Raw genomic sequence first — 22839 nt, 5'->3', positions numbered from 1 at the left:
AGCCACTCCTCCTGTTCCCCTGCCAGTTGCTCCCCCTGTTAATTGGCCCCTCTTTAAGCAGGTAAGCACTATAATACATAATTTTGTTTTTGAAATGGGGTGCCACTCAATTCACAAAAGTTATGGAGGGGTGCCTCAAGTCCAAAAAGGTTTGAGAACCACTGAACTGAAACTTGCTGGTGCCCTGATGGCTAGTCAACACTGGTTTGATATGTGCCATTCTTCTTCTTCCTTCTGTGTGCTCATAATGGCTAGGGACAGACATTCAAAAAGCCTGAGCCTGAATTGATTCAATCTTTGCAGATTAGTCTAACCTGGCTAAGCCAAATCAGTTTGTCACCGGACAGACATCCTAGAAATGCAGGTACATGCCTGCAGTGGCTCAGGTTAGAAACTGGGGGGGTGCTAGGGCAGCAGTCCCTTCACTTCCACAGGCTGATCTGATGGGGGGCAAGGCCAGGCCCCAGCAGGACACTGATTTATTCTCCCCTCTCCTAAGGAGCCCAGCAGGGAATGTTTATCACCCCTAACTCAGTGTTTATCAACCCATTAAGAAAACAAAGCCTCTCTCCATTAAGTAAGGGAGCTCTTCTTAAACAGGTCTTCCAAGGAACAACATTAAGCTACCTGTTGATTAGCTCCGAAGAGCCTGTCTGGCTGTTGTCTCCCACAGCACAGACCATAGCCAGCATGTGGTCTGCAGGCTAATGCTGAGGTATCTGCATAAGGCAGAGGGGAGGGGGGAATAATCCCTGCTTAGCAGGGAAAAGCCAGGCAGAATCTCTGTCGCTGCAAGTCTCTGCTGCAGCTCTGGCTGGGGAACAGAGGGGAGGGGCCAGCCCCGCTGTGGAACAGAGAGCCCCACCCAGCCAGGAGAGCATGCCTGGATGCTGGGGATGTCTGGTTTATCTTAAACCATCAAGGGGTCTGGGACAGACATTACATAAACTGGTTTGACCCAAATCAGTTAAGTCTGATACTACATTCAACCAGGTTTATCTCAAACTGGTTTTAGACATTTTCAAACTGGTTTATGTGCACTGAACATCTGTTCTGTTAGAGGTTTAATCTGGTTTCTGATTAAACTGGTTTATTTATAACATCTTTCCCTAGCCAGTAAGACTTACTGCCATGGTAGAAGTTCTAGGAAGTAATTTGTCTGACGGTGAGTCTACTGGACCAAATTCTCTCGTGATTTAAACTGACACTCTATTGAGGTCAGAGGAGTTGCGCTAATTTACATGTCTAGAGCATTTGCCGCCCCCCCTCCCCCAGTAGCAAAAGGTAGGTTGCACCCTACCTCCTCACACATCTTCAGATGGTGTGAGGCGAGTCTTAGTATTAAAGGGCCTGATCTGTTACCAACATTTGTTACTGACATAATGCCCACTGCTGTGAGCAGCTCTCTGTTGTTTCAAGAGTACTACTTTTGTTAATCACCCCTCTGGGTTTATCATTGATTTCAGTGCATTTCTGAACCAGCACCAATGTCCAGCAGCACGGACTCGGAGGATGAGGTCCTATTTTGAGGGTTTCCATGGTGCATGTGCTGGCCCTGTGTATGAGAGAAACCTAATGCTGCAAAGGCAAGAAGCACAGGCTCCATGGCTGCCTAGCCAAGGACGTTAATGGAGCCTCTGCAGACCAAGTTTGACTGAACAGAGCCCTAAATAATTAATTACAAACATGGACTCCTTCCCGCTCTCTCACATTACCAAACAAAGAAGCTGCCAATGCTCGTTTTATTTCCTCTCTGGCCTTGTTTCAAAAATAACTGGCCTATGGCTGTTATTTTGGTATGTTGATCTATGGGACTTAAAAATGACTTAATGCAGCATACCCACTGATTGCTTGTGATGACTCTTAGACAAATATACACGGGTTGCTTGAGCAGAGACAATATTGTTAATTGCTCCTTGCTATAAAAGACCTAGATTGCTTTGGGGAAAACTAGATTGTAACAAACACCAAGTCAGTTAATGGAGAGCTGTCTGAGAACAAATTGAACTGCTCCTGGAAACACTGATTCATACCAACAATGCTCTGCAACACAGATGACTGTTTTTCCTGCCAAACATTTGGATTCTTATCTCACTGGGGATGTTAAGGTCTAGCACCGCTAAAGGCAAATCCCCACTTATGGTCATGCAGTTGCCTGCTGTTGCTAATTCATGTGTTCTCACCGCTATAAGTTAAAACCTACTCTGAAAGGGTCACAGAAAAAGGTGATTATCTATTAGTGGATGCCACAACAACCATAATATTGCTGAGCCTTTCCTCAGAAATGCATTTGAAAGACGCATATAAGACCTTCGTTATATGCTTATGAAATTCTTATTCCAACTCACAGTAAGACTGTCACAAAAACTGTATATTAATTAGTCTGTTGCACTGTTTTTGGAAGCTAGTGCTGAAGATCACTTTGAAGAGGGGAAAGGAAGCTTGAAAATCTGAAGTGCACATAGGATAGAGAAGAAATGTTGTGGTTAGTTTATTCTAGGGGTTATTTTTATATTGCAAAGATGGCAATTATTACCTACAACAGAGAACTCAGAGAGACTTATGTAATAGCTTGATTATAACTGTATGTATTTTGGGTCATTAATATGCATTTCCTTATGGAAACCATTAACTTGGATTGAATTTAGTTTTCCAAAATGCATTCATGTGGTTAAATTACACATGTGATACTCTTTGAAAAAACTCATTATGTCAATTTTTCCCTATATGGTGCCATCAGTTGTAGTATGTTGGACAGTCTCTATAATATGTGAGTTTGACAGATCCTGTGAACTGCTGTGAAATTGTTATAGTAGTGAATGTCTGTTTGGGCTGGATCCAGAAAGGGACTCAAGCATCACATTGCTGAGCATCACAATGCTTTGGCTACACCAATCTGAGTTGAGTGGGAGGGGAGAAGTAGACACCGCAGAACGCTAGTTTGTGTGGATTCCACACTGAGCAGGCAGCTGCTGCAACTACCCACCAGGAAGCACTAAAGAGAGGAATGTGTCTTAAATCTTGCTCCTTTCTAGGAGTTAGAATTAGGTTGGAATTCACATCCCAAAACCTGCTCCTGGACTTTTAAGTTCAGTCTTTCAGCAACAGAGCTAGGGTTACTCCTTTTTCAAAATGGGAAAGCAGTACCAGGAAAAGGATGGGGGAGGGAATGTTACATGCACCTCTTGTAGTTAATAATTCGGTTGCTGGATCCATAATTTGGATTTTAGATCCTCCTGACTATAGGGAATTAGAATGAGTCGCTCACCTCCCAAGACAGTGCTTTAGCCACCTGACTGTTAGCTATCCCTTCATTTACAGTCACACTATTGTGTGGAAAAAAGCAAGATTCACTGGGCCAAAGAGAAGGAACATGGCACTGTTGCTATGTGATTTAGGGTGTTCATCTGGGCAAGAGGAGATCTGGATTGTAAACCCTATTCCAGGAATGCATTTTACATGAAAGAGTTATGAGATGAAATGACTTGGAAACCACATATGCAAGGAGAACTTAATCGTGTGCGTTCCAATAGGCATTATCTGAATACTGATTGCCTTCCTTCATTACCCCATTATATTAGGTTCTCTGGGGAGATTTTCACAATCTATCTTAATTGGAATTAATCTAAATAAAACTATTTTCCCTTACCTGCTTCTTTTGGTTGGGACAGATAAAGGACAGCAAGAGAAACATTGAGGAAGACACCTGAATAATAGGCTTTTTCTGTTCTATTAGATAACTTGTCAAAGACATATCCCTGTGGCATGCCACTATTCACTTCTTGCCATGTCACAACTTGACCACTTATTCCTTCTTATTGTTTCCCAGCTCATACCCAGTGTTTCAGCTTCTCGGATGGACCTTGTGACATCAATTCATTTAGAGAAACAAAGGCCGTGTCTTACAAATAAATACCCTAAAAATGAAGATATTAACAATAATGACAGTGCTATCCATCTCTATGCAAAGGCCAGCATTAGGCCTCAAAATAGTTTAAAGGGATGCAAAGATGTTTTGCTAGCTATCTGTACAGAGATGAGTTTCATCCTCATAGAATATATGCAGAATAAAAAAGCAGCAACAATGTGCAATTAATCAAGGTTCAAGTTAGCATGACTTACAGTTCTGATGGCTTTTGGTCATACTTTCTGAGTCCAGGGCATGATAAAACTCATATGCTGAACGGCCCAGCAGTTCTTCTGGGTGGTATCCAATCAATTCAGTAATTCTTGATTAAGGGAAAAGATACTTTTATTAGACTTTCCCCAACTCCACAGGTCTATGTATTAAATGCAGCTATTAGTTTAAGTCTTTGGCAAGGGACAGGGGTGTAGGTTGTAGCTGTGTTGGTCTAAGGACATATGCACACAAAGTTCTTTGGGTAAATCTGATATCTTTTATTAGACCAAATTAAATAGTTGGAAAAAAATTATTAACCAAGCTTTCGGGTTCAAAACCCCTTCATCAGACTAAGGAAGATTCAGCAGTTGGGGTGTGCTCTTCCTGGCTGGAATGAAAAGTAAAGAAGCCAGAGGCTGGGCTGGTATGCATACAAGACAGGTAGTCAGTGAAAATGCAGATTGAAGAGTCAATGGATGAGAGACAGGCTGGGAGGTGGGGTGGGGAGAGAGAAGGGGAATGAATAGTGGAGAGATACCTGGGGAGTCAGATGTCAGGCAGGTTATAATGTGTCATAAAGCCAATATCTATATTCAGTCCATGATTTTTAGTATCCAGGAGGTTGATGAAGTGGAGTTCATAGGCTCGTCTCTGGGAACTGTTTTGTAAGTTTCGTTTGAGGATCAGGACTGAGAGATTGGAGAGAGAGTGGTTTTCTTGTGAGAAATGTGCCCCTACAGGTAATTGGGTATTCCTGTCTTTGATAGATTTCCACCAGGGCCCTGATGGAAAATACGTAGGAGAGACCAAACAACAACTGCGCACCAGAATGAACGCACACCGGAAATCTATCAAAGACAGAAATACCCAATTACCTGTAGGGGCACATTTCTCACAAGAAAACCACTCTCTCTCCAATCTCTCAGTCCTGATCCTCAAACGAAACTTACAAAACAGTTCCCAGAGATGAGCCTATGAACTCCACTTCATCAACCTCCTGGATACTAAAAATCATGGACTGAATATAGATATTGGCTTTATGACACATTATAACCTGCCTGACATCCGACTCCCCAGGTATCTCTCCACTATTCATTCCCCTTCTCTCTCCCCACCCCACCTCCCAGCCTGTCTCTCACCCATTGACTCTTCAATCTACATTTTCACTGACTACCTGTCTTGTATGCATACCAGCCCAGCCTCTGGCTTCTTTACTTTTCATTCCATCTAGGAAGAGCACACCCCAACTGCAGGAACTTTCTTAGCCTGATAAAGGGCTTTTAAACCTGAAAGCTTGGTTAATAATTTTTTTCAACTATTTAAGTGATCTAATAAAAGATATCAGATTTACCAAAAGAACCTTGTCTGCCTTTGGCAAGAGACAGATATTCAAAAAGCCTGAGTGTGAACTGATTCAATCTTTGCAGGTTAGTCTAACCTGGCTAGGCTAAATCAGTTTGCAGCAGACAGACATCCCAGAAATGCAGGCATATCGCTGCAGTGGCTCAGACTAGAAAACGGGGGGTGCAAGAGTAGCCCTCCCTTCCCTTTCACAGGGCTAATCTGAGCAGGGGCATCTCCAGGCCTCCTGAGCAGCCCAGCAGGGGATGTTTATCACCCCTAATTCAGTGTTTATCAGCCCATTAAAAAAACAATGGAGGGACACTAACAGCTATCTGTAGATTCTGCGTCTGTCCCGTATGCAACAGCTCTGAGGTAGTCAGTATGAGGTCTGCAAGCTAATGCTGAGAGGTGTCTGTGAGGATGGGGGAATGCCTGCTTAGCAGAGTGGGGAGGGGAGGTGGGGAGTAGAACCCAGGCAGAATCCTACAGGAGCTGCAGCCAGGCAGCAGAGGGAGGGGCCAGCCCTGCTGTGGAGCAGAGCGCCCAGCCCAGCCCAGCCCAGCCCAGCCCAGCCCAGCCCAGCCCAGAGAGCATGCCGGGATGCTGTGAGTGTCTGATTTAATTTAAACCAGCAAGGGGTCTGGGACAGACATTACATAAACTGGTTTGACCCAAATCAGTTCCATCTGATAGTACATTCAACCAAGTTTATCTCAAACCAGTTTCAGCCATTGCTCAACTGGTTTATGTGCACAGAACATCTCTTCTGTTACAGGTTTAAACCAGTTTCTGATCACTTAAACTGGTTTATGTGTAATGTCTGTCCCTAGCTTTTGTGGCAAGGGAACAGAAACACAGTGTCAAAGATTACAAGCCATACTCCCTTTGGAACATAATGGGAGCAATCTAGGATTCTTAATAATGCTCCCTTGTTACCATACTTCTTTTTCCAGACAATTCTTAATTATTTTAATTCTAAACCACAGGCATTAAAAAACCTTATATTTTTTCCTCCAGTGGCTTAATATTAGTTGTCACTGGAAAAATCACTGATTGCAAGTTCGCAATGTTATCTACAGCTAAAGATGGCCCTGATCCTACACTCTTGGCACACCCCACCCACTTCAAGGAAAGATAGGTATGTGCAAGAAATAAGGAGCTTTATTTGGCCTGCCCATTTCCTTTTCTGCCTATATATAATCCATATGGCTTTGGCTTTAAAACTGAAATGCATCAATGTATTAGCTCATTGCTTTTGGAATTTCATTTATCTAAATAAAACACAAAGAAAACAAACCCAATGTGAGATAGTAATATTTAAAAAACAAAATCAGCTGCTCTGCTTCTGCCATGGTATTTCTCAACAAAAATTCCAGAAATGTTTTAGCACTTGGGGGAGTAATGAGTAATCCACAAACTAAGTAGGATTTACACAAACAGAAGGAATTAGGAGAATTTTTTAGATGAATAATAATATTTAAAAAAAAACCCTTCAAAATAAGTATGCAAGCACATTATAATAATTATTTGCTGGATAGAATTTTATTCTAAATGAACAACTGTTCTAAAATTCAACGTACAATACATGCAACAATCTCATGAAAACATTAAACATTTTTCTGGAAACCTAAAATAGATTTCAGTTAATGAGAAAGCGCTATACTGAACAGTAAGGTTGTCACACCTACAGGAAAGATTCTAAGAAGCCACTACTGGATTTTTTTTTTGTGTGTGTTACCTATAATACCTTGGGTGACAATTTCTATTCTTTAAACACACTGCAGTAAAACTGGGAAACTAACACACCAACAAAGAACAAGTGGCTAACCCCTAGGTTGAAATAAACCTTACAAACCCAGGAAATGTGGACTTAAAATGAATGGTCAGCCTCTCCTGGCATCCAGCACGTAAATGCCATTATCATTAATCTGAACAAGTCTATTCTATAAACCCCAGGAAGGGGTGGGTCATCTTTTCAGCTACTTCTGAGCAGAAAAGATGACCTGGGCAGTGCAGATGCCAAGGCAACTTCCATTAGCTACAGTAGCTTTACAGTAATGCAACACAGTGAAGACTTAAACCCAGAGTTTTGAATACAGCATTTACAAATGCTTAGAAGGGCTTATGGCTAGTCTGTTTTCTCACTGCTCAAATGGTTCAATGCCACTAAAATGGATGCATATAAATAAGCAAAAGTCAAGTTAATCTGAATGGTAGCCATCTCCCAGCCCTCCCTCTCCCACATAGGAGAATATATAAAGTGTAGGGGTTTAGGTTGTAGCCGTGTTGGTCTAAGGACATAGGCAGACAAGGTTCCTTGGGTGAATTTGATATCTTTTATTAGACCAACCCAAATAGTTGGAGAATATTTTTGAACCCGAAAGCTTGCTTAATAACTATTCTCCAACTATTTGGGTTGGTCTAATAAAAGATATCAAATTCAGCCAAGGAACCTTGTCTGCCTATATAAAGTGTATGCACTTATATATGGCTTAATAGCTGACCTGTTGAGCCACGTACTTCAGAAACAAAAACACTGCCCACACCCCTGCAGCCACTTCACTTTGCCCAAGCAACTTCTCTCTGTGCCAGATTCTGGTTACAATGTGAGGAATCTACAGCTACACTAGTTTGAGATAATGATTTTCTCCATTATGGGAACCCCATAGAACTGGTGCTTCACAGTTTTCGTAGGAACCATGATTAGGCTAGACAGTTTGCAACCTAAGGCACCCTTTGCTGCAAGAGAGCATTTTATGAATAATTTACATGATTTACATCAGTGGTAAGACAGGATCAGCCATTCATCCTGCTCTCTGAAACTGAAGTAGCCACCAGTGCACTGATTTTGTTTGTTGTAAATAACATTTCTTCAAACATATCAAAGTAACACAAGTTTGATAAACACTCAGTTTTCTATTTACTTCTTCAGTAAATGAATATATACAAGATTACCAACTTCAGACATTAGAAAACCTTTGATAAAGCTGCTCAAAAATAATAGGAGTGGCTTCAGAATCATGAGATTTCTTTAAAATACACATTTGGGATTCTTTCCTAACTGCCTTCTGCTTTCTGAACCTTTTGATTCACATTCAGGTCAACTACAACAACTAGAAATATACTTGTTCTTTGCAGTGAAAGATAAGGTTCTTGTGTAGTCATTTTTTTTTGAAGCCCTAGCTTTTGAAAATAAATACTAAAGGAATCCCAAGAAAATTGTGAAAGTTGGCAACACTGGAAGTAAGTTCTGTAAACAAAGAAAAGAATCAAATCAGTGGAGATGTGCCGATATAACTGGCTACAAAATATGGCTAAAAGCACTAAGTTGAGTAAATAGTCTTTAAAATCTTGATCTGTTGTCCTTCTGATTAGTTAGTGGCACAAAAATCAACACACACCAGGTAAGACTGCAACACATGACAAGAAGCAGGTTTTTATAATTCAGGAACTTTGGAATGAACCCTAGTCTATAAATGTAAATTTAGGATGGAAAGGAATAGAAATCAACTGAAACAGCAAATAAATAAATAAAATAAAATTTAAAAATCCCCCTCCCCCCCACAAACCTGAAGGACAGATATTGAACTCAGTTTCACGTGTTATTTTTAACTGAGTCAAGCCATGATAACCAAGATACGAACTGTCAGTGCTATAACAATACTTAAGTTTTCTTTGCAATTCAAATATGGCATTCTTAACCTCCATGCTGATTCTGTGGATTTAATCCTCTAACTCCTCTTTCAATCTGCTCCCAACTTCCTCATTATTAAATTACTGTTCTTGTCATTCCATGACACAGTACTACCACTTGTAGCATGATCCTCCTGTGAGGATGTCAGATTTAATTAGATCAAATATAATCTTGGATTTAAGGGTTGTGTCTATGGCAAGGGGCGTGCCAATGTCATTTACTAGGATCAGCAGAGTGCACAAACACTATATTTAAAAAAAGCTATTAAGATGCTGAGCATCAGAACAACACAGATGCTGTGAGGAATAAATAATACCGAACAGAGGAAATTCTAAACTCAGACCAAGTAAGAGTGAAATAATATCCAACGATTAAAGTTTTAAAATAGCTACTTCTTTTAAATGGACTAAATCATCTGTGTGCCCTTGTTAACTAATCTGTTAATCTGTTAACACTGTGAAGCTTGATTTCACTTCTCCTTAAACACTGTTCAGTATAGCGTGACTGTACTTAATTAAAATGAGAAGATTTAAACACACAATCTGTCTTTCCCCTACCAAAAAGAAGCAGAATTACATGAAGCATTTCAAGAATACCTGTAAAAAGTACTATATTTACAGCACACCACAGAAACTACATTTCTACAACTACCGCGGAAGTGACCTTTATTTTATTTAAAGTTCCAGAACCATTTCACACACTTTTGGAGCTGATCATTTGCAAGAACTTAAAGCTCACCACAAACTGCAGTCCTTGCAGGGAGGGAAATCGGATTAGACAATTCCATGCCGTATTATGTGCCACATACAATGCCAAACATCCTGCTAGTGCTGCATCATACACATCTCATGACTCTAAATTTACTGGTGTTTTGTGAAAGAACATTGCAGGCAGGAAAAAGAGTTAAATATCATCTCTATCCAAAATGTCTGAAATTCCATACTCATTTTTGAGACAAACTCTTGATAACTCTGAATAATTTTAACAAGAATCTCCTAGTCCCAGATGAACACGTATAGTCTTAAATGGTACAGTAGTGAATCAGCCAATTGTAAGGCAGGAAATATGCTTCTGAAAATATGATCAGAGAAGAAAAATAGAACAGAAATATAAATATTTATATGTAATGAGACCAATCAATCATTGTAAAAACTGAGTCCTGAATAATAGCCTTACTACTTTGGATTTGAACTCTGAGCAGAACATCATTTCTCATTCAACTGATGGAGTGATAAAATAGCATAATTTGCTTTAGAGTAGTTTAGGACACTTGCTTTGTGTTTTCAATTAACATTTCTATTACATTCTTAAAAGGATACATAGGTGCTAATTAAGGGGATATCGGTAATTCCATTTGAGGAAGACGAGAGTGATTGAAAAGCCATTTTCCCCTTTATCTCTGTTCTATAACATAAGTATTCTTCTAGAATTTTAATTTTGCTGGACTGCCTTCTACATTTTATGAGCTAAATTTTCTCGCAGCTACACTGACTGGGGCAGTTTCTGGACTCTGTTATCCTGCTGTAACTGATATCAGAACCTCTCAAGGCATTAGGGAGAGATACACTAGCCTTGAGGGCAGAATCTGCCTTGTTGCTGCTGTTTGAATGTGGTTTTGAGAGCTACTTTACTTTCTGCTGTAGCTCCTATTTTTAGTTATTGTCAAAATATCTTGGACTAGCAGTGGCAGGCAGCCAGCATAGATTATTTTGTGATTATGGTACAAGGTGGAATATTGGTGATTTTGTTTCTGTTCTGGCACCTGTTTTCTCTTCCAGTGGAGTATCATACTCCATGTTTAAGCTTTATTTACCGTGTCATTCATAAAGGAAATTCCAGACATAGTAAAAGTACATTTAAAAAATGTCCCAGGCATGCAATGAGCTCATATATTGTCCCAAACTCATGCCAAAGGCTGCCCTTCAACACCTCTGTTACCCTAACTGCAAATGTGTACCCAGTCAATTAGGTTGGGGATTCAAAGCTGGCTGGCTGTGATACTAGCCACATCACTAGCCCATAGAAACTGGTGTGCTTTAAGCATGTCAGCTCAATAAACCATCTAGTTTTGACTGGGCTTTAGATCTTTTGACATATGTGTCCTTTGGTTTCGCAGCTGTATGATAAGCTGAAACAAATGCTATACTTCATTAAGCTGAACATATGATGAGAGTATTTTATTTAATTAATAAATGTATTAATTTGAAGTTAATAATGACTTAGAAGCCTCTTTCATTTACTCATTTGCATTCCCAACTAAATTTTAAAACATCTTAACTATACTGACCTATGATAAATTGATTAAAAACCCATGTATAATACCATCTTGCATAATAGAGTTACTTCTGATTTATACCACCATAACTGAGAGCAGAATAAAGCCAGCTGGTTTTTGCCTTATCTTTCAAACAGACATGATGAAACCTATCGCGCGTGTGTGTGTAACAATTAATATCCACATCAGGACTAACATTATCTGAGGTTTATTTTTCTCCTGGGAAGCTAGAATTATAAATAGAATCTAAGACTTTTATCCTAAACTAGGATGGTATATCACAGTTTTCCTCCAAAATTGCTCCAATCTAAAAAGGCAAAACAATCTCTCATCAGGCTTAGTGGTCCCCTTTCCAGCTTGAAAAATGTGGGTGTCGTGATGTATATGCCAGGGAAACTAAATTAATTTTAGGGTAATGTTGTAGCCATGATGCCTCAGGAAAAAAGGCAAGAGGCAAGAATTTTTGTGGGCGACGTCTTTTATTAGACTAGTTATATGGTAGGGAGGCATATTGTGCCTGCTTTTTTCCTCAGAGAACTGAAGGGTATAGTGGTACCTGAAAGGTCCTTTATGTCCCTCCCAACTGTACAGTTAATCCAATAAAAAGATATCCCCCACAGGAACCTTTGCCTCTTGCAAATAATTTTATGGGTTTATGAAAATTTGATCCAAATGCAGATAAAAATATCATATTTATATTTTGACTTTACTATCAAGGAACATCTACATTGTGATATTTTGATCTATCCATATTTCAAGTACCTCCACTTAGAAGGGCCTACTAAGCATCACTTCCTTCATCAAAGCAGTAGAATAATTTTAATGTATATTGACTTTAGTTAAACTAATAATGTTCCCACTTCCCCCTCTTGAAAATCTGCCCCAGCGTAAATGTGTTATACAGCTGCAGTAAATTCTTCCTTGGATTATGAAAGCATCTAGCTGATCAGTACTTCCATAATGTAGCTAAAATAATCCTTCCTCTAAACCACTTATCCAAGATTGGTAGGGCAAGAGGGGATTTAAGCTTACTAAAAACAAATGGTTCAATCAGGTATTCAGCAAATACATTTTAAAATCAAGATCTTAATTTCACATGTGTACAAGTCAACCCTTCATTTTTGTGTCTATAACTCTGCTGAAACTTATCAAGACTTTTCTAACAGACACACATCCCTCCCCTCACTTCTGCCCCCAACACACACAATCTCTCTCTCTGTCTTTCACTGTACAGACGTGTGTATATTTTATCTTTCTGAAAGGACTTTGCAGGATAGCATATCATACCTTCTCATTCCAAGGAGACAAGTTTATCTTATGTCAACCTATCCTATTGTATATGGGGTTTTATGCAACAGCCATCATTGTACCATCAAGGTGGGGGAAACTAACACAAACCAAGATGACTTTTGTCAACAAGCTAGTTTCTGCTCCATGCCCTGAAACTTCAGTAAATTACCTAATGTTTTGTTTATTAGGTATTTTATCCTTATATTAGGTGTTAATAGGCCAAGGTTGTTTTGCCATTGGGAACCAAGACCAAAGGAGTGAGTTTTGTTGAAAGTGGTGAGGCATGCAATTATTTTTAGTTTCACCGGGATGAATTTCAGTTACAAGCATCTGCTAAGATAGCCTTGTCTCCTGCGCATATATACATCTCTCTTAAGCCAGAACATCCATTGTTCTTCTCTAGTACTGTTGTATAGGGTAGCTGAGGTGTTTCTATAGGCTTCCCATACCTAGTTTGTTGAATGCTTCAAAAATAAAGACTTTAAGCTTAACCTGGCATTCAATAGGGATCTTATGAAGCAAGCAGCATACAGTGGTGATGTGCTCTTGATAGAGGTATTGCTAAGGAAGCAAGTTGCCAAATTCAGTGCCCATTGACAGCTTCTTCAAGGTTTATGCTCTCAAGCCAAGGCATATTGGTTGCAATTATTCAGCCATGTTATTCAGAACATGTATGATCAAGACCAGGTCATCCTTGAAAATGATGGGGCACAATTTCCTAGCTAGCCACAGAAAATGTTTTTTGTGCCCAGTGCTATGATAAATTTGATAAATTCCAGTGTCAATGAGAGGTCCAAGAGAACTCCTATACTGTAAGCTATCTTGACAATCTGAAGCTAAATGCCCTCAGCTAGAAGAGATATCATAACGTGACAAGCACTTCAAAGTGTTTCTGCCTGCCTACCAGAGTAAGTTCCATCTTGCATGGTGTTAGCTTCAGCCACTGTATCCTCATCCGTGTGTTTCTGCTTGCCACATACGGAGACTGCTGGGCAATGGTGCTGGTGGTGTTTATGATGTGAAGAATAAACAGTTGATTGCTGTCTGTCCAGTATTGGTATCTGAATCCATTATATCTCAGTATTTATCCCATCAGCTGCAAGTAGATACTGAATTGGACAGGAGAGAGGCCTGAACCAGATGGTACTCCAAAGTTCTGTTGACACAGGAGTGGTTGCCCATTAGCACCCTACGGGTACAGTCCTCAAGAAAATAAATCAGACCATTTCAAGACATTCCTATTGACCCCTGTCAAATTTAACAGGAAGGATGAACTATCCCGTAGTTAACTATGTCAAATGCTATTAAGAAGGCTAAACCCATAATCTGTATAGAAGTTTTCCCTTATCCATTGAAAAAGGAGACCATTCTTCACTGCCTTCAGCTGTCAGAAAACAAATCCTCAGATACAACTCCAAGTACTATTTAAAATGAAAAAAAAACACCCTATGAATATTTTCGTAACAGCTAAGTAGTCAATCATGGTACACTTTTTGAGGAAGAGGTACTGAGAACTGATGCTGTAGTGCATGCACACAAAGAGGATAACAGCCAAATGTAACATCATCTTCAGTGTACTTCAAAAGACCAATTTTTCTTTAGTTTATGGTTAACTCATTTCAAAATCCAAGAAAAACCTTGCTATAATATGGCTCACTGCTGGTTATCTTCTGATGCTCAGACTATGATCCAACCATCAACATGTGGCAAAGAAAGACACTGCTGCATCACCCCACCAATATTTTGTGATGTTCCTAGTGTCCTGGAAGCTGACTGGTGCTTGAAAAATGAGTTGAATAGACACTTTTATTCAGGCACAAACTAGACAAAGAACAAACATTTTTGCTTTAGAAAATACCAGAATGCATCTACCATGGCATTCTCAAAAAACACCAAACTAACAACAAAAATGCACATTTTACTTACAAACAATTCTGGTTTTAATATTCATCACTCTTAGCAGGCTATTTTCCTTCCTTGGCTTATAATTCCAAGTGATATTTAAAACTCCAGTGACTTCTCACAGTTAAAGGATAGGGGACAAAATACTTGGGGGAAGGTAATTAAAAGTTCTATCAAGTTGGAAATATAAGTAGTGGGCTGCAAGAAATGGCATTGCAAACCAAACTACAAATAAAAAACACATTCAGAGATTCTTAGGCAAAATCAAATCATTATGTTAATCTGACTTTCTGCCTAGCACAGGCTGTAGGATTTTATACTCTGATTATTTCATCAAATTTTAAAAAACTTTACATATCTTTCAAAATACATCCACCCTTGATTTAAATACTTTGTGAGAGAGGATATGTACAGTGGCCTAATGGCTAACTGCTACCTCAGTTAAACTGCATTACTCCAGTTCAAAACTATCTGACCTCAGCTTCCAACCACTGGCCACCTTGTCAGCTAAACTAAGCAGCCATCTGCTATTAAAAATCTTTTTTTTGTGCATACATTTTTATGGTCTGAAATCAAGTCATCCTTTCACTTCCAAATACTCTGAGCAATAGTATTGCCAGAGCTCCTTGTGCCTTGCAGTTTCTCTTAAGGGTAAGCTCACCTAACAGAAAGCTGATTAGCAGTACTGTACCCTGAAACAAGAAAAGAACTGATTTGTTAAATGTCTGTTCAACTCCTCCAACAGCCTTCCCACAGGAAAAAAACTCTTTCAGTAATATTAATCCCAGTCTGACAAGCAACAAAGTCTCACGGGAGACCTGGCTTTTGCCTCATCTGGAAATGGCTCAGTAGGTTTAACAATCTTTCAAACTACAACTGGAATATGCCTCTTCTTCCAGTTTCCTTTCAAACTGGATTTATCTTCCTTAAGCTATATCCAGAGAAGCACCTTTAGGTGTTTCCATCCAAGTGGTGTTGTTAATAGCAGGGACTTAGGCTTAGGCACCACTCCACCTTATTTCTGGACCACAACGGAGCACACACTGAAAACAGGCACCTAGGCTTCCATGCTTGGGTTTAGCAGCTAAGTTTAGGTAGCTAGGAAGTTCTGTGGTTCAAAATGTAAGCACCAAATGAATTTAGGTGCCTAACAGCCTTGGTGGCCACTGACATAGGTCTTGTCAAACCTCGTTTTTAGACTCAGGTACCTAAAACCTACCTAGTTACTATTTTAGGTGCCTAAAATACTTCTCTGGATCTTGTTCTTTGTGACTGTGTTCACACCAGTGAGGATGTTCGTTTCCCCAGGTAGCAGCAACACACCTTCTTGTCCCCTGGGGAATGCCCATGCCATGCACCCTCCAGGGGGGCACCAGCAGGACACAACCCTGGCGGACAGAGGGGGATCCCCCAGGGACTGGTTGCCGAGCGCATCAGCAGCATGGTGGCGGCAGAGGAAGTGCCGGCACTTCCGCCACTGATGTGCCACCAGTGGAGCCAAAATCGGGGGGGCACAAGCACTCTCCATGCACCTCTATCAACTGGAGTGCTCACTGTTAGGGGGGCACTAGCACTCTCAGGGAGGGCATATGCCCCCCCATACATGTCGCCTATGCCCTCTGGAGCACGGCAGGTTACCCTGGGTGTGGTAGGGGAGGCTGAGGCCAGCAACTGTGCTGGTCCCAGCAGCCTTACCTGGAGTCCTGGGGGCCTCAGGGACCTGCAGCTGCAGCACTCCTGCAGCTGGGAGTACAGCCAGTAGCCGGAGCATGGCTCTGGCTGGTCAGGTTCCAGTTTTGGGTAGTGCATGCTGCTGCCACGTGCTTTTCTCTCCGTTTTTTTTGGTCTGGGTCTCCTGGGGTCAGAAGACACTCCCGCGCTGCAAAGTAGCTGCGCAGGGAATGCCCGCATACATAGTGTATGGTGCTGCAGGCAGGTCTGCGGAGCCACATCCTGCATGTCCGCACTCATTTGGACGCAGCTTGTGCGTGTTTTCTCTCTGGTGCTGTATCCCCAGGTTACAGGTTCTGAAGTTTCTGACAGAATCCTTGATTGTTTTTTCTTCTTTTTTAGGTTGTTGATGTGTCAGCTTTTCAGTAAAGTTTACCCACTGCTAGACAGGAACAGCAAGCCACAAGGATTTCCTGAAGAGAAACTGATGCATTCTGTGCGTGAGGTTTCTCACTTCTCCCTTCGACCTTGCAAACATTTCACAACTAATAATATATTGTCACCTCAACAGAAGATGAACAACACACCCAAGCATAGCCCTTCTCTAAAATGTGCGTAGCCTTGCTGGAGAAACATGTGTCTCTTGAAATATTCTACAGAAAAATCAACCCAGAAGATGTAGCATGTCACTCCAAGCACCAGCTGTTATACAGTTAAGATAGTTTAACAAAAGTTGTCTCTGGAAAGCATCTCCTGATATTTAAGACAGGATCTGAAGCTTCAAATCACAGAGTCAATTGTGCCTGTGTTAAAAATAGTGAAAAATTAAAGGGCAAGCATTAACTCCTCCTGGTCTCATTTTTAAGCACCTATAAAATAAGTCTGGAAGACAGGCAGCTTCGTAATGTAGCAAAGACTCTTTCCCCACAGGCCTGAAACTGAAGTGAGTTTATGGCCCTGTGACTGTGAGGCACCCTGATCCTTATTTTCAGTAGCAAGCAGCGGCATAAATTGGATGGGGCAAGGAGGGCGCCTGTCTTGGGTGCTGACTATGAGGTGCTAGAATATCCTCTACCAGGAGTTTTTGCCACATCAGGGGAAGCTCTATAGCCTGTTGATAGCAGTGGGCTAAGTCAGTGCCACACCAGTCAGTGTATCTGCAGGAGCGAGGGCAGAGGGCAAATGGAATGAGAAGAATGCCACTCCACTTCCCACAATGAGCTTCGTACACCCCTGATAGCAACATCTTATTTTTAATGTTGCTATTGCAACTTTATGTTTTAAATCACATTTTTAAAAGGTCTGGTTAATATACTGGAGTCTTCACATCAAAATCCATTGTAGGGCTAATTTTCAAAGATGCTTGATTAAATTTAACCCAAAAACTTTTGCTGTGCATGAGCACTGTGTTTGTGTGTACACAATCAGGTTCATGTACAAATGTTTTCAGGTAATTTAAAATGCTTTGAAAAATTAGGTCATTTCTCTTTAGAACTTCTCACATGTCCACCATTAAATATGCATGCCTGTGGTGCTCAGCTACACATGGATTTCAATGTTATGTTTGCTTCTAGGTTCTGAAGACATCTATGCTCTCAGTTTCAGGTTGCCAGTCATATTTCTAATCTTACATACAAGGTTGTCATGCATGACAACTAACTTAGGCTGCCGCATTGCATCATTTAAAGTAATAAAACTTTTATTCACAACTATTTAAAAGTCCTCAACGTATCAAGGAAATTAACTGCTTAAAGCTTCTATAGGATGCATGTGATTCACTTAAAGATGAGTCCCATTGCCAAACACATTGATTTTTATGGGATGACTCCTATGCTGCATGTTGGCATATGAGCATTTGTGGGGTCAGAGACCACACTTCCAACCTGTACCTACCAAGAAGGATACATTCCCAAAATATAAGGATAACCTGGTATCATAATATGCAGAGGGTAGCAGTATTGAACCAAAACTTGAAAGTTTGAAGTGAGACTTTTACTCCAGTGACATGAAGTCCGAATCACCAAGAAAGTTTAGGTATAAGATGTTGCATCATTAAAAGGAGGGGGGAAATACTAATTAAACATTCTCTGCCTTCCACTTGACCAGAAAATACATCCCTGCATCATGGCTGCAACAAACTCATTAAGGAATTCTAATAAATTCTCCATTGGAGAATATGCAATGTACTGCTGGCTTGCTTGGTAACCTCTTTGGACCAAGCAAATAATAAAGCAGTATTTCATTTGTAACCACAAGGCATAGGGCTGTACATAAGTAAGGACCATCAAAACAAACCCCTGCATTCATTTTTTAAAACAACAGCCTGGATTTATGTTAACCTTAAAGTTACTAAAAATGATCAAGACTAATGCTGATGCTCTGAACTGTCTCATTTTCTGCCAATAAGCTTACAATACTCAACAAAATATATACCTATACTTATTTTAAGTATGCAAAGTAAAATCTTATTCTCCCCACCTGCACCCTCTCATCATCAACTGTGGTTCCAGCACCACATTCAGAGATTCATCTAAGTCACCCAGAAATATGTCTGTGTTGCTGTGTATTGCATGCTTTTTCCAGTCTTTGGTAATAGTTATTACACTGATTTAGTCATTCAAGGGCTAGGAACAGACATTCAAAAAACCTGAGCCTGAATTGATTCAATCTTTGCAGGTTAGCTTAACCTGGCTAGGCTAAATCAGTCTGTAAACAGAGAGACATCCCAGAAATGCAGGCACATGCCTGCAGTAGCTCAGACTAGAAACTGGGGGGCATGAGGGTAGCCTTCCTTTTCCTACCATAGTGCTAGCCGAGGGGGGCATGGCCAGTCCTGGGCAACACACTCTGATTCGGGAGGGGTTTCCCCCCTCCCCCTTTCTGACCAGCCCAGCAGGGAATTGATAACACAGTGTTTATCACCCCATTAAGAAAACAACTGAGGGATATTACCAGCTACCTGCTGATTCTGCCTTTGTCCTGTCTGCCACAGCACAGACTGTAGCCAGCATGTGGTCTGCTACCTAATGCTGAGAGGTGTCTGTGCAAGGCAGAGTGGACAGGGCAATCTCTGCTTAGCAGGGAGTGGGGAAGGGAGGGACGGAACAGGGGGAAGCCAGGCAGACACCTGCAGTCTCTGCCAAGCTCCATCCAGGGAGCAGAGAGGAGGGGCCACCTCTGCTGTGGAGCAGAGAGCCCCATCCAGCCCAGAAAGCATGCCAGGATGCTGGGGGAGTTTTCATAGATTCATAGATGTTAGGGTCGGAAGGGACCTCAATAGATCATCGAGTCCGAACCCCTGCATAGGCAGGAAAGAGTGCTGGGTCTAGATGACCCCAGCTAGATGCATATCCAACCTCCTCTTGAAGACCCCCAGGGTAGGGGAGAGCACCACCTCCCTTGGGAGCCTGTTCCAGACCTTGGCCACTCGAACTGTGAAGAAGTTCTTCCTAATGTCCAGTCTAAATCTGCTCTCTGCTAGCTTGTGGCCATTATTTCTTGTAACCCTTGGGGGCGCCTTAGTGAATAAAACCTCACCAATTCCCTTCTGTGCCCCCGGGATGAACTTATAGGCAGCCACAAGGTCGCCTCTCAAACTTCTCTTGTGGAGGCTGAAAAGGTCCAGGTTCTCTAGTCTCTCCTCGTAGGGCTTGGTCTGCAGGCCCTTAACCATACGAGTGGCCCTTCTCTGGACCCTCTCCAGGTTATCCGCATCCCTCTTGAAGTGCGGCGCCCAGAATTGCACACAGTACTTCAACTGCGGTCTGACCAGCGCCCGATAGGGGGGAAGTATCACCTCTTTGGATCTATTCGTCATGCATCTGCTGATGCACGATAAAGTGCCACTGGCTTTTTTGATGGCTTCGTCACACTGCCGACTCATGTTCATCTTGGAGTCCACTAGGATGCCAAGATCCCTTTCCACTTCCGTGCCACCCAGCAGGTCATTTCCTAGGCAGTAGGTATGCTGGACATTTTTCCCCCCTTGGTGCAGCACTTTGCATTTCTCCTTGGTGAACTGTATTCTGTTGTTTTCTGCCCACTTGTCCAACCTGTCCAGGTCTGCTTGCAGCTGTTCCCTGCCCTCCGGTGTGTCCACTTCTCCCCATAGCTTTGTGTCATCCACAAACTTGGACAGAGTACACTTCACTCCCTCGTCCAAGTCGCTGATGAACAGATTGAAGAGTATCGGTCCAAGGACCGAGCCCTGCAGGACCCCACTGCCCACACCCTTCCAGGTCGATACCAACCCATCCACCACGACTCTCTGGGTGCGACCCTCTAGCCAATTCGCCACCCACCCGACTGTGTAGTCATCCAAGTCACAGTCTCTTAACTTGTTCACCAGTATGGGGTGGGATACCGTATCGAAGGCCTTCCTGAAGTCTAAGTATACGACATCCACCCCTCCTCCTGTGTCCAGGCATTTCGTAACCTGGTCATAAGAAGAGACTAGATTAGTCAGGCATGATCTGCCTGCTACGAACCCGTGCTGGGTTTGGTTTAAATTAAACCAGCAAGAGGTCTGGGACAGACATTGCATAGACCAATTTGACCCAAATCAGTTAAGTCTGATACTACATTCAACCAGGTTTATCTCAAACCAGTTTCAGCCATTTTCAAACTGGTTTATGTGCACTGAACATCTGTTCTGCTACAGGTTTAAACCAGTTTCTGATCACGAACTGGTTTATGTGTAATGTCTGTCCCTTGACTAGATGCTTAGACTTATCTCCTTAATCTTATCCCCTTTGATCAACATGGATTTTTACCATTTCAGCTTTGCCGGTCACCTTCAGTTGGTGCTATGTGCCTGTGCCTTTCCAGTTAGAAACCCGCAACCACTTGATGCATCATTAACTCTAGTTGGTTGCCCTCCAGCCCTACTATTGTGGGACCAAGCTAGGGCAGTGTATAACTCTAGTGCAAGTGAAATAATATAAACTTACTCAATTATGAAAACAGTGGTGAAAATAAAGATCCTGTGTATTAGCCGGTATGTTAGTTAAGATAAACCAGAACCCTCCCAAGACAGGAACAGTAATTGGCTCTTTACCTGTCATCACAGGAAGTGAATTTCATATCCATGCTGTGGCGACTCAAGAAAGTCTTGCTGTCCAGTGGAATATCAATGTTTGAGGGGTGCTGAATGGGCTCACACATTATTATAAGGCAATTGAGGAGGGGCTCCTTATACCCACACAGGCTGTGAGGCGGACAAGTGTTATACACCTTAATTTGTCCAGTGCAGTGCAAGACCTGAAACAAGTAATTATTTTAAAGCAAGTAATTAGTTTTAAACGTATGTTTGATAAACAGTCATAAAATCTTTTACCCATGGAACTTAATGGAGCTGAAATGTGGTACCTTCCAGGTGGCAGATTTAAGGTTTACAGTCCTGCCTCTGTTAGTAACCGTGCATTTCATCCTCATGAAGAAGTCACGCTCTGTGGACATCTCCTTGCTTTTCTTTCCAAAACCTGGACCTACAATGAGAAAAAAAGACAATAAACCTTGTGAGGAAGTTAGGCTTGTTTTTTGTGGGGAACATCTTGCTTCTTGTGTTTTAAGCACAAAGGAATTGTAGGTAACAGCAGATTGCTTGACTTCTCTCAAACTGTTAGCCAAACAGCAACCTTGCATAACAACACCTATGTACTCACATCTTTAAGAATCAGCTCCTGTGGGGAAAAAATTCCCTTCAAATTATATAAATCCCATTAAAGCCCCATAAAAAAGACCCAATTCCACTAACTGCTCCCTGCACAGACCCTCACCTATTCAGAATAATATCTAGAACTGGGGCCCAATGGTATAAATGGGACTTAAAAAATAGTGCATGGGTCCAGGTCCATTGTAACCATACATTTTAACTTGTAACACAATCTTTAAAAACGGTGGTTTCATGTGAAGATTCTTCAACTTAAGCTGATGACACGAAAGAACCAGAACAAACAGGTTCTTAGCACAGTCATACAAAACCAATCTTTTCACTGTTTTCAAAACTCTTGCTGTTGTTAAAAACTATTCCAAGAATGAAAATTCCCCCTTGCTCATGAGTGACATGGATATTATCAAATACCGCCTATCTGTCAGTTACTGTATGTATCTACTTAAAAAGCAAAAAATGAAAATACTTTTTTTTTTGGTTACCAGTTTTCAGACTCAGATTCTCTCGAATTTCCTCATGGTCACATGGGTGAGTGAAGTCAAAAATGCTGTGCCCAGTTAATTCCACCTGTTGAAAAATATTTACATATAAACACATTTTAATATTTCAGAAAGCTTTTGGATCACATATTCATTCAATACAGACAAAAAGACAAATTTGTATAATAGACCTCAAATTTTCACTTGCTGTCTACAGGTATAGAACAAAAAAAAATCAAAAAAATCTGCAGGTACTAAGACTAAATTAAATAACTTTTAATCTTAGAACTATAACCTAGCCATTGGCAACAAAGTAACCAAGACCACAGAGCTCAATCCATTTGCACCAGCTGAACCCTTGGTTTTAAAATATTGGAAACAGAGACAACAGGC

At 41.2% G+C, this 22839-nt stretch overlaps 1 protein-coding gene across 3 annotated transcripts in view; it reads right to left on the bottom strand.

The window, feature by feature from the left end:
* Positions 1 to 22839, bottom strand: part of EPAS1 (endothelial PAS domain protein 1) — a 121863-nt gene that overhangs the window by 17626 nt on the left and 81398 nt on the right. For all 3 annotated transcript variants that reach the window (XM_006272174.4, XM_059718777.1, XM_059718769.1), the window contains exons 4-7: positions 22450 to 22534; positions 21664 to 21782; positions 21353 to 21555; positions 4123 to 4229 (exon numbers count right to left, since the gene is read on the bottom strand). In XM_006272174.4, the coding sequence (XP_006272236.1) occupies positions 4123 to 4229; positions 21353 to 21555; positions 21664 to 21782; positions 22450 to 22534 (514 nt within the window). The remainder of the gene's footprint in view (positions 1 to 4122; positions 4230 to 21352; positions 21556 to 21663; positions 21783 to 22449; positions 22535 to 22839) is intronic.

Source organism: Alligator mississippiensis, chromosome 1 (assembly GCF_030867095.1).
Source record: "Alligator mississippiensis isolate rAllMis1 chromosome 1, rAllMis1, whole genome shotgun sequence".
Classification (NCBI taxonomy): domain Eukaryota; kingdom Metazoa; phylum Chordata; order Crocodylia; family Alligatoridae; genus Alligator; species Alligator mississippiensis.
This window is presented reverse-complemented; position numbering and strand designations above follow the sequence as displayed.